The sequence below is a fragment of the Rhinatrema bivittatum genome, chromosome 6, assembly GCF_901001135.1.
Source record: "Rhinatrema bivittatum chromosome 6, aRhiBiv1.1, whole genome shotgun sequence".
NCBI lineage: Eukaryota > Metazoa > Chordata > Amphibia > Gymnophiona > Rhinatrematidae > Rhinatrema > Rhinatrema bivittatum.
Window position 1 is genome coordinate 29,676,195 of NC_042620.1, and position 15,965 is coordinate 29,692,159.

Genomic DNA, 15,965 nt, shown 5'->3' on the forward strand with positions numbered 1-15,965 from the left:
TTCTCAGATGTGGATTCCATTATGGAGCGGGATAAAGGCCTGACACACCTGAGGCGTCGTACTTTGTTCCATGATTTTTAGCAGCAAACTCTGATCTTGCTCTCGCACCGAATCCTTAGAATCCCCCAATCTATCAAGAAGGCTTGGTAGTACTGGGAACAAAAAAAAAAAATATATATATTCTTTATTATTTTCTATAAGCACTATTTGTGTCCTGAAACAGTACAAGAAATCACATGGCTGCAAGGTCCTCTTCTCAAGAATTTAATATCTATATTGGTGCACTGAGAGGTCAAGGTCACACAAGGGCAGAAAGGGTAACTGAACCGGGATCTGCACAGCTCCTTGCTTTAACTGCCAGCACTCTACCACTCACCAGCTCAATATACATGTACAAAAGCATATACACTTTCCTAACAATTATTTCATATTGTACTCCTAGGGGAATTCTAAGCAAAAAGAATAATTAATTCTATGCACAATATTTAAAAAATGCTACATACTCTTATTTGTTAATTTAATTGCTATCTGAGTAATAATGAATTTGTTGCCTAAAAGATAAGGTGGTTTCTTTCATTTTTTTTTTTTTTGGTGTAAAATTCCTCCAAGAATATTGTAATAGTGCAACCCAACTAGGGCTTCTGATTTTCAGGGATTTTAATCTGTCAGTCCGCAAAGCCCAGGAAGAGCTCCAGCCCGTTGGCTGTGCAAATTTTTGCAGTTGCCAATACTTGTGGCAGTGTCCATGGCTGTTGTTACAAATACCGGCAGTTGCATAAAGTTGGTGCGCTGCTGACACCTCAGAGGTCCTCTCAAACTCTGCAGATTGCCAAATTAAAATCCACAAAATCCAAAAACCCTGCCCATAAGGCAATAGAGTATCCATCTCCATCTCCTCCCCTACACCACACTCTATATCCCCAGCTTGTCCCCGCTCCCCTAACACACGTTCTCTTCCCCCCCCCCCCCCAGGTAGCTAGCCTCCCACCTTGCTCTGTTGCTCACGGTCTCTCCCACATCACCCAGGGAATAACTGATGCTTTACATAAGAACTGCCATGCTGGGGTCAGACGAAGGTCCATCCAGCCGAGCCTCCTGTCTCAGACAATGGCCAAGCCAAGTCGCAAGTACTTGGCAGATCTCACAAAGTAGATCTGATTCTCCTTACTCACTCCTGGCACAGCATAGCACAGCTCTCAAGGAGTTTGAGTGACGTGGTGCTAGAACTCTTGAGCTGTTTTCACAGTCTCAGTCTTGTAAGACTGGAACAAGAATACAGGCACTCTGAAGCTCAAACTCAGCCTCACGTGGTTCTGGAAGCTGTCAGCAAGTTTCAGAGGTAGCACAGGGGAAACTGCAAAACAATGAAAGTGGAGACTGACTGGCTAGCGGGGATGGGCTTGGGGCAGGAAAAGTATAAGAACCCCAGCGGTTTTCACTCCTGTCATTCCAGGCAGCTGGCCACATTCTGCAGGAAAACCGTAGAGTTCTGCAGGAGAGGGGAATGCTGCAGAAGTTAGTCTAGTGCCGATTCACAGAATTCCCCCAGGAGTAGATTCATAGGTATTCATGAACCTAACATGTAAATAGTAAACATGCAAACTCATCAAATCCCCCAAAATTCTCATCAAATAAGCTGACCCTTGTTGGATGTTCAGTCTTGAACTCTCATTAAAAGAGGGGGGGGAAAAAGTTAATTATGTCTGCAAACCCAGCTTCCAGGGTTTTGCTTTTTTTGCTGTTTAAATTATCAAATGCAAGTAAGACCATAAGCAGATCTGAAATCCCTGTAGAAATGCAGATGAACTCCCTAGCCCTCTTGTTATCTGCCACTGACACACAGGTCGATCCAGTAAGGCCGCGGTAGAAACAGTGCGGTAGTGTCAGGCGCACCCTTCCTCCCCGCACCCACAGTTCTCTTCACTAACTCCCCGATACTCTCCTCTAATCGCATGCAAATGCATGCCGCGGCTTTAAAGCGGTAGGGAAGGGTTATGGCCGCGTAACCCATTTTACTGTATAGGCGCTTAATACAGCGCCTATACAGTAACCAGGGTGCGCTGGTACCTGTCATTTCAAATGACATTTGAAATGACAGGTACCAGGAAGTGTAAAAATCAAAATTTTTAAATACCTGTCGGAGGGCCGCGTGGGTCCAGGTGGCCGGCGGGATCCGGGGGGCCGGTGGTCGCGTGTTAAATCTAGGCCGCGGGCGGGTGGGCGCCTGTTCCGGGCGGCGGGGGGTGGACGCGCGTTAGTTTCAGACGGCCGCGTGGGTCCAGGCGGCCGGCGGCGGCGGGAGCCGGGTGGTCGCGTGTTAAATCTAGGCCGCGGGCGGGTGGGCGCCTGTTCCGGGCGGCGGCGGCAGCGGGGGGACACGCGTTAGTTCGAGGCGGGCGGTGGGTGGTCGCGTGTTAAATCTAGGCCGGGTCCGCACAGGCGCACATTCACTGCCGGTGGGGGCTGCCTCTCCCGGCAGCCCCCACCGGCAGTGAATGAATGAATGCGCGCCTGTGCGACCCCTGCGATTCAGCGCTCAAGGCAGTCACATGCCGTGACGTCACGCCTTGAGCGCCGAATTGCAGGGGTCGCACAGGCGCGCATTCATTCATCCAGGCGGAGGAGCCGGTGGCGAAAGCAGCCGGCTCCTCCGCCTGGATGAATGAATTCATTCACTGCCGGTGGGGGCTGCCTCTCCCGGCAGCCCCCACCGGCAGTGAATGAATGAATGCGCGCCTGTGCGACCCCTGCAATTCGGCGAGCACCGAATTGCAGGGGTTTACTGGATCGACCTGTATGAAAGGAAGTCACTGCCTCCTCTGAGGTGACAGGGCTGCTGGGTGTGGCACTGGTTTGCTTGGGGGAGAGGAAGAGCAGGGGTAAGTGGTTTAAGTGCTTGTCAAAAGGTAGGAGACTGACAGTGGAATCAAAAGAGGTTTCCAATCGGGAGCAGCTCTAAGGGTCTCTTCAAGTACTTCAAATGATTATGAAAAAAAAAAGATTGTTCCGTAGCTTACCTGTACCAATCTGAGGTTTAAAATGATCTTGTAAACGTGATACTAAAGCAGAGAGTATATCCATTCCTAACAAAGCCACCTGTAAACAGAAAACACCAGTAAGAGGTCAGTGTGAAGGCTATACAATGACATCATTCATGCTGGCATTCAGAGCACACTCTGCACACTTCTGCATATAGGGGCCAGACCTCCTCAAATTAACAATACAACCACAGCGATAGACAATAGCATACACCGACTGGTTACTCAGTTGAATAGCTCCAGTCCCAAGTGATATATTTACAAGTTAATATCGTGTTTCTTAATTTGCTACTGTATTTAAAGAACATTTTCCTGAAACAAGCGTAAAAGGTTTACTAAGTGTGCAATAAGCATTTCAGATTCGGCACACCATCTTTAGCATATTTCTGACCTAAGACATCCAACATTTCTAACAATTTGCCCAGTGCTCACTCCTGTATGAAACCAATACCATACCAATATATGAGAATGCAAAAATTAAGAGAATTTCAACAATTTCACTGTGCAACAGTACCATCTTGTCTACTAGATTTCTATATTAGCCATAACTAACTACAATTTACAATCTCACCAGTTTACATAGTTTATAATTAAATTGTATTTTAATATGGTTATTGTTCCTTGCCTTGAGTGCAGGCAGGATATAAGTTAAAAATAATAAAAAACATTTTCCACAGTTATTTGAACTTGTCCAACGACTTATCAGTCCCCAGACAAGTTATTTTCTGAAACTGGGATACTTATATAGCTGAATATAACATTTTTGTCTAGTTATGTTTAATATTCAAAAACTGAACTTAAATATAACTATATATATGGAAAATGGATGGCTGACAGTCTTCAGATTACACAACTATGCATGTCACTGTGTAAAATCATATGCAAATATCCACCACTAGATGGTGCAAAGCACTATGGGTACTTTGCATAGTCATACTAAAACAACAAAATCAGATGAAAAGTGTGTTTGCTATCAACTTTCATTGTCCATAGTTTTTCACAGAGGCCTGGACTCTTCTGGAAACTGTTCAGATAAACATTACACAGCACTTCACCACAACCTATAAAGAGCTTGCATTTTCTATAATGATTCTCTACTGTTACATCTTTTAACCATCCTTTTCTTGGGGTTGCGCTGCTGTTCAATGAACGCATAGTGAGAATAGCACTGCTAACACCTAAACAACACATATGTGCCACTAATGCATTAGCATTAGAAAGGTACAATTTTTGGAACACTGAATTTTGTTTAATAAGAAACTAAACTATTTCTAGTGTAGTTCACTATGCTGAAGCTAGATGGCAGTATTATAATGGAGGAACATTTGTCCATTGGAAATGAATGCAGTTTATGTAATAGTTTTTCTGGAAAGTCTTTGTTCTTTGCTGTGTGGATTTGTTTTCAATAGTGGCATTGCACAGCCTATCTTCCACTTGACTTTCTTCCCTCCCCTTATTCCTAATAAATGGGCCCTCTCTGATGACCATGTAGACGATCTTGCCTTTCAAAAACTATACATGAACATTTAAACATAAATCTGAATTTGAACACTCCTGTTGCTGAAATGTATTTTTGAATGCATATGAAAATTTATTTAAATGTTTTTATATACCAGTATTCGTGTATACATCATATCGGCTTACAGCGAACTTAAGGTACAATGAAACAGGTTAGAACCAACTTACAACAGTTTAAAACCATATAATACAATTTAAAATGATTTAAAGCAATTTGAACTAGATTTCCAACAGAGGCCAAACCAGGCCACAAGGCACTGTCACTGGACCATGAGACCAGCTCACACTTTTAAATAACTTGAAAAAATTGTCTCAAAGTCCTTTTGTTATAAATCAGAAGACGTACTATAATACCACCATATGACAAGCAATTAAGACAATATTTTCTCTATAATTTGAAGAGTTGGGATTTTCCCCCCTTTTATTAAATACAATGGAAATTAATCCTGGTGCAAAGGCTTGATTATATAATATGGAAGAAAGCTGTGAAAGTTAATCAGATATTCCTCATTTTTTTTCATATCTGTGCAAATGCATCTGTGAGGGGTGCTTCGCCCTCTCACTAAGAGACTTCTCTTGATTTAATCAAGAGCATGCATCTAGGATTTTTCAGACCATCCCTTAGATCAGTGGTTCTCAACCCTGTCCTGGGGACCCCCCCAGCCAGTCGTGGAAAACTTGTGCGCTGTCATCAGGGCGTATGAATCCTTACTCCAATGAACTGAAGAATTTGACAAGGGTCAAGATGTGACTTCTCATAGTTTATAAGAAATCCCAGATTTTCTAGACAGAAGATTGTTTTGATTAGATGCTGTCATAGTGTCTCTTGACTTGTAGAGATGATGAGCCAATCATCCAGGCACGGGGATACTCAAATCCCCTGTTTCCATAGTTGAGCCACAGCCAGACATTTTATGGAGACTCTCAGGGCAGTGAAGAGTCCGAAGGGGAGAACCTTTTCCGTCGGAAAAAAATCAGCAGAACCAGAGGTCACAATTTGAAGCTCCAGGGAGGAACTCAGAACCAATGTCAGGAAGTATTTCTTCACGGAGAGGGTGGTGGATACCTGGAATGCCCTTCCGGAGGAAGTGGTGAAGACCAGATCTGTGAAGGACTTCAAAGGGGTGTGGGATAAACACTGTGGATCCATAAAGTCTAGAGGACGTGAATGAAGAGTGGGTGGCTCACGGGAATGACAGTTACTGCCTGGAGATAATACCCTTACTCAATAAACATACACACGGTTAATGCGACTCCAACATTGCTTTAAGCTTCAACGGCAAAAGGAAATGTGGAAAAAGATTTGCATTCACAAAAAAGCGGGGAGTAGCTGGCTTGTTACGGCGATTACTACCCCAAACCAAATAAACCTGGTACTTCACTTTCAATGCATATCCAGCATAGCTCTCTGCTTCAACGGCAGGGGTGAATGACTGATACATCACGCATATCCAGCATAGCTCTCTGCTTCAACGGCAGGGGAGAAAGTCTCATAGTTCACGTCAATGCATATTCAGCATAACTCTGCGCTTCTACGGCAGGGGAAACGAAGAAAAGTAGATCTATATACAGACAACAACCAACAAGGTCTGAATTATTTAGTCTGGGTAAACAAATAAGCATGGGTATAGAAACATAGAAACATAGAAACATAGAAATGACGGCAGAAGAAGACCAAATGGCCCATCCAGTCTGCCCAGCAAGCTTCCCTCATTTCTTCTCCCATACTTATCTGTTTCTCTTAGCTCTTGGTTCTAATTCCCTTCCACCCCCGCCATTAATGTAGAGAGCGGTGGAGGAGCTGCATCCAAGTGAAATATCTAGCTTGATTAGTTAGAGGTAGTAGGAGTAGTAACCGCCGCAATAAGCAAGCTACACCCATGCTTATTTGTTTTTACCCAGATTATGTTATACAGCCCTTATTGGTTGTTTATCTTCTCCCCTGCCGTTGAAGCAGGGAGCTATGCTGGATATGCGTGAGGTATCAGTTTTTTTCTTCTCCCCTGCCGTTGAAGCAGAGAGCTATGCTGGATATGCATCGAAAGTGAAGTATCAGGCACATTTGGTTTGGGGTAGTAACCGCCGTGACAAGCCAGCTACTCCCCGCTTTGTGAGTGTGAATCCTTTTTTCTTCTCCCCTGCCGTTGAAGTTATGCTGGATATGCGTGAAGTATCAGTTTTTCTTTTCCCCTGCCGTTGAAGCAGAGAGCTATGCTGGAAATTCGTGATGTATCAGTCTTTCTCCGATGCCGTTGAAGTAGAGAGCCATGCTGGATATGCGTCGAGAGTGAAGTATCAGGTACATTTGGTTTGGGGTAGTAACCGCCGTAACAAGCCAGCTACTCCCCGCTTTGTGAGTGCGAACCCTTTTTTCTTCTCCCCTGCCGTTTAAGCAGAGAGCTCTGCTGGATGTGTGAAGTAACAGTTTTTCTTTTCCCCTGCTGTTGAAGCAGAGAACTATGCTGGATATGCATTGAAAGTGAAGTATAAGAATGGAGTGATCAAGCTAGTTGAAAGGCATCAGGAATAGAGGAAGGTGGACGTAGTAATTTGGATATTTGGTTTGGGGTAGTAACCGCCGTAACAAGCCAGCTACTCCCGTCATTGTGAGTGCAAATCCTTTTTTCCACATTTCCTCTTGCTGTTGAATCTTAGAGTGATGTTGGAGTCACAGTAACCATGTGTATGTTTATTGACTAAGGGTATTGTCTCCAGGCAGTAGCCATCATTCTGGCGAGTCACCCACTCTTCATTGGCGGCCTCTTGACTTTATGGATCCACAGTGTTTATCCCACGCCCCTTTGAAGTCCTTCACAGTTCTGGTCTTCACCACTTCCTCCGGAAGGGCATTCCAGGCATCCACCACCCTCTCCGTGAAGAAATACCTCCTGACATTGGTTCTGAATCTTCCTCCCTGGAGCTTCAAATCGTGACCCCTGGTTCTGCTGATTTTTTTCTTATGGTAAAGGTTTGTCGTTGCCTTTGGATCATTAAAACCTTTCAAGTATCTGAAAGTCTGTATCATATCACCTCTGCTCCTCCTTTCCTCCAGGGTGTACATATTTAGATTCTTCAATCTCTCCTCGTACGTCATGCGATGAAGATCCTCCACCTTCCTGGTCGCCCTTCTCTGTACCGCTTCCATCTTGTCTTTGTCTTTTGGGTATAGCTTGCTTATTGCGGTGGTTACTACCCCTAACTAATTAAGCTAGATATTTCACTTAGAGGCAGTTCCAACACTGCTCTCTACATTATTGGTGGGGGTGGAAGGGAAATAGAATCAAAAGTTTACTAAGAGCCAAGAGTAACAGATAAGAATGAGAAAAAAAAAGTGTAAAACTTGCTGGGCAGATTGGATGGGCCATTTGGTCTTCTGCCGTCATTTCTATCTTTCTATGTTTCTATGTATTTGGAGTGATGTTAGCCTACCTGAAAGCAAAGGTATTACCAATATGAAGAGTGGATGGGTATGTGAATATAAGCATCCTTCAGGTCCAGGGAACACATCCAATCTTCAGGCTGCAAGAATAGAAGAATTGATTTCAGCGAAGTCATCTTGAATTTTTGCCTCTATGCTTCTGTTGAGAGAATAGAGGTCCAAGATGGAGCAAAGACATCCCAACTTTTTCAGAATGAGGAAATATTGGGAGTAACATCCCTTGTCGAGATGAGAATTCAGCAGGATGTGGATGGCTCATTGCCAGAGAAGGATCTGCGCTTCCTGCAGCAACAAGGGAATCTGGGAAGGGGTCCATAGCAGGCCCCAATAGATGAGGCATTAGGGGAAGATACTCAAAATCCAAATAACTCTGAGATATGATCTGAGAACCCATTGGTCTGTGATTGTGGACTATGCCTTGGAGATAAAAGTTAGTCTGCCGACATGTAATGGCTATGGCAGAGTGTCTCTCAAAAACCTTTTGGTATTTGGGTAGTGGCTGTTGTGGATTTTGTGGTCTTTGCCCTCTTTGCTGAAGTGGTTGAGTCCAGATTTTCAGGATAGGTTGATCCAGTCTTGCTTTTATCCCACTGCATATAGAACGTGTAGTCTTGCTTTTCTGAATAAATGCATAGGTAAATCAGAATTACAACTCCCCTGCATGCAATGGAGTAAACCCAGGACTAGATCAACCTGTCCTGAAAATCTAGAACCAGTTGGCAACCCTATGTTTGCACCTGCTCCAGGTTAATCTTTGAAAGCTGAAGCATCCCAATTCTTTTTAAAACCCATTTTCCTTTTCCAGTATTAAAAAAAAAGTGTATAACAAGTTCCAGAATGTAGCATACTAAGATCTAGAAGAGAAGCAAAAATAGTCTCATGCCGAAATTAGTTAATCAAGGCTGTCCTATCTCAAATAGCAATACCACACAGGACTAACACCAGAGAGTCAGGTCAGAAAGGAAAGTTTCACCCTCTATGGCACCACATCCAAGAAGTTGTAAGATTGACCCCACCGCAGTCTATATTTAACTATTAGTTTAGATATAGTGGTGAGGTGAAGGAAGAAAGCACACCCGCAAATACTTTATAAACAGTAGGTATGTCTTAATAGTGCAAGCTATAGAATGTTTCAAATTGCTAGATGAAGAGAATCTCAAATTAGGAAGGTGTAGTTTTCCATAAAAAATAAAACATTCAAGGACAAGGGGTCACAATATGAAATGGAAGGCAGGGAGGCACAGCAGCGATATTTTTTATTTTTTAACTGATGCCCAGGATAGCCTACCAGCAGAGATGGTGAAAACCAAAACTGACCATTCAAGCACATTTAGCACAGATAGAGAGCAGTAGTAATAAAAGGGTTGAGAGGTTGAGTAAAAGTCGTAAGTGAAACGGTGGCAAGAGGTTGGTTTAAGAATGGGAACTTGTACTCTCACAGAAAAAAAAGGGGAAAAAGACCATCTGAATAAAACTATAAACATTGTGTCCCAAGTGCTCTGAATGACAGGTTTTATACATAGTCTGCTCGGAAATGCTGAAAGATCTCACACTTAATGTTATTTATGTAGAATGCATCGGTTACTGATAATTATCACACTCCTCATTTTAAAGACAAGCTTATACTTTAAATATCCACAATTTAAAACAATGAATCACAAGGATCAAAGACATTTTAAAAATATCCTGTAGTTACTTCCATTTATCGCTCAATGAAGATTTAAAAAATCCATCACCCTGACATTCTGTCTTTCACGTCCACCATTCAGCAAAACAATTATTTTTTGGTAATATTTAGCCTACACCTTTTCGTTAGTAGTTCAAGGTGAATTATATTCAAATATTTTCCATGTCCCCAGAAGGGAACCCTGGCCCGCAGCCCACTGCTCTAACCACTAGGCTAGTCCTCCATTCCATACCACTCATTAAGAAATCTTTGGATACAAAACGTTTTATGGATTTATTAGGATTAGTTTTCCTTTTTTCAGTTTGCAACTGATTTAAGTCAACTTTCAGTCTCTATTATTTTGTTTAGGTGTATTGGGAACTTGTGTGCTCATCTAATTGTTTCCTTCTTTGGGCTTCTTAGTGCTCTAACAAAACTAGAAGGTGGTGAAGCTTCTACAGATGAGCGATACTCTCATCTTACACAGCATTACTCCTGGGGAAATTCTGCACAAAAAAAATGAAAATTCTGCACACGTTTTCTAAATTCTGCACATTTATTTTTCAAAATAATATTTTTTGAAATCAGACATATGCTTTCTCTCACATGCCATCTGTTACACACATGTTCTGTCTCCCACATATAAAACTCACACACACTTCCCCCCCTCCACAAACGGACTCCCAGGTAGACACCTACCCGCTCACACATACACTCTCGGGGCTTGGGCCTCCTCTTTAGCTGCCAGCAGGATGAGGTCTGCTGGCAGCCCCTGGGTCCTCTCTCTCTCTTTCACTACTGTGGGGGTGGCATGAGAGGAGGTAAATAGGAACAGAAGCAGAGGTCAAAGGATTCACATCTCCACCTGTTCTGGGCTAGGGGCAGCCCCCCATGGCACTGGACAGCTGAGCAGACAATAACCATTGCCGCTACCTCAATCAGAAAGCTAGCTCCAAGCCTCACATGCAGCAGCAGGAGTCGCATTTAACCCAACATCTCCCACTTCTGTGGGATCTGTTTTGTGCAGCAGGAGATGTTGGGTTAAATGCATCCTCTGCGGGGGAAGGCAGAGTATGCTCAGCTGTCCGGGCAAGGGCAAACATGTCAAAGGCTGCAGACCTTTGGCCCAAAATGAATTGAAATATGAATCCCCCCTGGCATCTGCCCCTGTCCCCATTCACCTGCTTTTCCCTCATACTTCGATCCCCCACTAGAAACACTCCCCCTCTGTTCCTCTCCCTTCCCTTTCTTTTTCCCCTTCTTCCCCTCTCCCCTCCCTCTTTCCCCCTTTCTCTATTTTTTCGATTGTTGGGTCCTGGTCTTATCATGGTGCAGCTTGCTAACCTCAAGCTGCCCGTGCCATGCTGCGATGCCCCCACTCTCCATGCACCACCTGTGCTGCGATGTCTTTGCTGTCCTGCGATGGCCGCTGTCCGTGCACAGCATGCTTCCGGTTTTGAATCCTCTTCCGGCGAGGGAGGAAATCTGCGAGGTGACGGCGCAAGGAGACAATGGAAATCTGCATGAAGGGCGATGAGGGAGGAAATCTGCGAGGTAAGGGGTGAAATCTGCAGGAAGGGGGAAATCTGTGCAAATTCTGGATTCCGCAGTAGCACAGAATTCCCCCAGAACTAACAGCATAGACTGGAATTGCTGAGCACACTGGGGTGGGTCAACTGGTTCTCATCTGCCATCTTCTGTTACTTATTTCCATGACCAGAGGTACCCTTGTGTGTGATGAGGATAAAAAACACTGCTCCCAGATCAGGTCTTGGTCATTTTCATATTTGTCAGCCCCAAAGACCACTTTTTTCCACCAGGTTAACATCAAACCAGAGGCACTTACAGACACTAACAATCATAGGGCCCAATTCCAATTAAAATGGCTTCAGAATCTCAACTGTTTTAGATATTTAATGCTATAAATGACGTTAAAAAAATGTGTATATAAATGGCATATTAGCTGTGGACTCTGCAGCAAGTAAACAAAGTCAACTAGTAATTAAGTACTATTCAATATTTAAAAAAAATTAATTCTAGGGAAAACAAGCTCCTAATGTGTTTTATTTTTACAATACATGCCATTTCTTAAATTTTTAGTTTTCAAAGCATGTAGACTAATGAAAAAGAATGAATAGATGTAGTTTCTGTTGATTAAAGGAGCAATTTGTTATTGGACATTAAAATGCAAAGTGGTAATTTATAGGGGATTATCCAACATAAGGTTCACATTATTATGAAACCTTGATATTAATTACAAAAGGCTGCAGCCTCTAATAAATAAAATATGTGGACCTTTCATCTTGCAGAAGCCAGACTGCGGCAGACCAAACAGAAGAATATTACTCAGCATCTTCAGTATGTAAAGCTTCCCTGGGACCCTACGGTGTCAAGTGTTCTCCTCCTGTTGGAAAATGCTTCGGTTTTACAGCAGGCCAGCAGATCACCATCTGTTCTCTTTCAGCTTGGACACTGCTGCTGTGCCCTCACACAAGGGGAGGATGCAAACAAAGAAATAGCAATCCCAAAACAGAACAGGAGGGAGAGGAGAAGCAAAAAAGATTAAAGTGAACAAACGGGAATAAGATTTGCCAGAAGTAAACAAGTAAAGGAATAAAACCATAGTTTAAAGTTAAAGCAAAGCCATTACTGCAAGAGTCCACACAGCCGCAGACAAGCAGACTGCAATGGACTACAGAGTTTGTAAAATGAACAATATAAGATCAGCATCTGGCCTTTTGACGACTATAAAGAAATCAATTTAGTGTTCCTACTAGATTCTCTAGGAATTTAGATTCTTGTAAAAGAATATTCACTCCCAATTGGTACCATCTGTTACCCAGATCATTTTCTTTTATGTCCTTAACATATTAGATTTACTCAATCTCTCTATTTTGCAACAGACATAATATTGGTATAAAAGAATGGCCCTAAAACACTTAACTTGTGCGGGACCAGGCATCCAGCCTGGTCCATCTTAAATGCCAGAGAGAGAGAGAGAGAGAATGAGCTCTGTGAACAGGACCCTGCTGAGCTAGAATAAGGGTGTGGGCCAAGACAGACAGGCCCTGCATCTCCAGGAGAAGGCAGCTCCTGACATTTCTGCCCTAACTGATAAATTTTTAAAAGAAACGTGTGCGCCCATAAACGCATGTACTGCAACGCAAACAAAGATATGCCTCATTTTAAGAAGTACGCGTGTAGCATTTAAAATGCTCGTGGCGCGTGTATGCCAACAGCCTTCTCACACGTATCTTACACGCTCGCACAAGAGAGAGTCAGTTTGATACTATACGTAGGTACCACCGTAGAGGGGCACGTTGAATTGGGGTGGATGGTGTTAGACACATTCAGAGGTATTCATTGCAAAATTGGCATCACTAAAGAATTTTAGACCTTATAAGCGATGACAATTCTAACAAGAGCAGATTTGTACACTGCAGTCTCTGCTAGCTGCATTGTACACAAATCAGCTTCTTTTCATCGCTTGTAAGGACAAATTCTTTAGTGATGCCAGTTTTACAATGATTACCTCGGAACGTGAATGTGTTTATCACCCACCCTACCCACCTCAATTCAAAATGCCCCTCTACAGTGGTACCTATATATAGAGTGTTAGACTGACCCTATACAGAGGCATGCTCTTCCTCCCCCTGTTCAGGACTACTGCACCTCATGAGAACATGTAGCAAAGTTATGTAGTTAACATACGCGTGTTGCCTTTGCTAAATTTGTGGTTACGCATGTCAGCTTTCCCCGGAATGCCCTTATTCTGGATGCACGTACATGCTTGTACGTGCATCCTTCCCAGCTTTTTAATATTTGTGTTGCTCACGTGCGGTCCACACACACACGCGTACGTGGCCATTTTTGCACAAGCAATGCTTTTAAAATCTACCTCTTAATGAATGCTGTGAGTAGACTGTTAGAGGTAAGCAGTTGGTATGTTGGGAATGCTAGTGTTATAATAAAAGCTAAAATCTGTAAGAAAAGAAAACTGGAGTCCGTGTGCTTATGTCTCCAACCTAAGAAGTTTACTCTGCTATCCCACAATTGGCAGCAAAAATAATTGCTGCCAGCCAGGGTAGATAAAAATCAATAATAATAATAAATTATTATATAGATTTGGAGGGTTTTGTTAAGCTATTTTTTTTTTTATATTTTATTGCATTTAGTCAAAACATAACATTATTCAACAAAAGTAATACAAGGGTACAGAAATAACAAGCCAATAATTTGGTCTATAATATAATAACTCATCAGCATCCTAGCCACAGTGTTGTCCCCACTGCACCTGACAAAGTTATGATCTGAGGTTTAATCTCCCCCCCTCCCACCCCGGTATTATATATCTGTCCATCAAAAATAATTTGCTATAAATCGGCATGACACATTCGTGATGTATCTGTGTGAGTCCATCCAGCAGTTGCTAACTGATCTTAATCATAAGCAGTGGATTGAGGCATTAATGTTCGGCTTCACTGTTTTGCATGATCGTATGCTCCTAAATTGGCATAATTGTCAGTCTGCTTGCTCCAAACCTCCCTCAGGTCTTCAGATGATAGATAAGATTTGTTAGTGAAGGTGCTGTGAAGTGATACCAAACACCCAAGGGTATATACCAATCTGTTGAGACTATATTTTAGGAAGATAGCTCCAGGTTCTATAATAGAAGGCTAGCTGGTTTCACCTGGTAGTAGTTAAGTAGTCTAGTCGCTGGTGTTGGCGCATCAGGGTTATGACTTCTGCTACAGAGGGTAATGTCTTGGTTTTCCAATATCTTGCGATGAGACATCTGTCAGCCAAATCTTTGTTGATCCTTGTCAAATTTTTTGACAGAGCCGTTTAGCAGGACTGCTTTCGCAGTCAGCCTTGTTTGTGTGTGCAAGATTATTCACCCAGTTTTCCAGATCCTTCCAAAGCAATGCTACACTGTTCTGCTGTCAGAGAGGGAAGCTGTACGTCTGCCAAATAGGACAGGATGTCGGGTTCTTGAACGTCCACATCCTTGCTACACAAGTGGGCACAAAAGTCCACGAAGCTTTTCCATATCTCGGTCGGATCAGTAGTAAGGACACCTTTCGAATCTTATCTTAGGTATCATGCTTTGAAGGGTCCTCGCTTTAAGTTGATGTGCTAGTAATTTGTCTGCTTTGTCACTGCCTTCAAAGTAGACTTGTTTGGTTCTTTCCAACTGATAGGCTATCAGGTCTGCATGCAATTGTTTTAAGCAATTTCGAGCGTCATTTAGTTTGATATATGTTTTGGAAGATAAAGTATGCATGTGTAGTTTTGCCAGTTGGTTTATTTCGATCTGCAAGGCCTTATGTTTTGCTTCTCGGTATTTCTTGATGGCAGATGCTCTGGAGATGTACAGTCCTCGTACCACCGCTTTAGAGCACTCCCAAACAGTGCTAAGGGGAACTGACGAGCTATCGATTTGGAAGTATTCCTTAACATGGGTGGTTAACGTTGCCTTAAAGTCTTCAGCTTTAAGTAGTGAAGTATTTAATTTCCAATAAATTTGCCCCCCAGTTTTATCCCCGAATTCTAAATCTAATTCTACTGCTCCATGGTCATAATGGGTAGTATTTCAGTTCCGGAAGTGTTGGGCAGGAGGCACTGATCGAGCAGGAAGAAGTCAATGCTAGAATAAGAATTATGGGGATTTGAATAAAAAGTGTATGTTCTCACTGAAGGATTTCAATTCCGCCAAATGTCAGAAAGCTTCCACTTGGGCATTATAGCTTGTAGAATTGAGTGAATTTTATTGCCTGCACTCAAGGAGGCTTTACTAAGGGTATGAGAATTATCCTTTTCCGGGTTTAATGTTATTTATTTTTATTTATTTATTTTAGTTTTTTCTATACCGGCATTCGTGAGGGTATCACATCATGTTGGTTTACAATAAACAGGGGGGTGATAAATGGAAACAGTGAACGAAATAAATAAATAATAGGTGCTAAAAAAACAAAAAACATAAAATAGTTACAGTTACAATAAAACAGGGAGGTGTATAACTAGGAGCAAGAAGAAAAATGATAGGAACTTTAACATAGTATGTTAACCTGAAGTATGACGGGGTACCATACAAAGCATTTTGTGATTTACAATGACTTTTGACATTATGTTATGTTGACATCTCCTCCCAGGATGAGGTAACCCTCAACATCTGTTTCCAATATAGTCTGTATCTGCTGCCAAAAAGGTACCTGGTCCTGCACAAGTGCATAGACAGATAAAAGAGAAAAGATGTCACAACCCATCTTGAGCTTAGTTTCCAACAGCCACTTGGGTCTGTTTC

General features: G+C 42.6%; 1 protein-coding gene and 1 non-coding gene across 22 annotated transcripts in view; one reads left to right on the top strand and one right to left on the bottom strand.

The window, feature by feature from the left end:
• The window catches only part of CLASP1 (cytoplasmic linker associated protein 1), a 637,864-nt gene that overhangs the window by 487,992 nt on the left and 133,907 nt on the right, over positions 1-15,965 (bottom strand). For all 21 annotated transcript variants that reach the window (XM_029605186.1, XM_029605182.1, XM_029605181.1 and 18 more), the window contains exons 3-4: positions 3,018-3,096; positions 49-152 (exon numbers count right to left, since the gene is read on the bottom strand). In XM_029605186.1, coding sequence (XP_029461046.1) covers positions 49-152; positions 3,018-3,096 — 183 coding nt within the window. The remainder of the gene's footprint in view (positions 1-48; positions 153-3,017; positions 3,097-15,965) is intronic.
• On the top strand, positions 4,151-4,276 carry LOC115094770. Its single transcript, XR_003857623.1, has one exon. It is a non-coding gene; the product is annotated as a U4atac minor spliceosomal RNA (small nuclear RNA).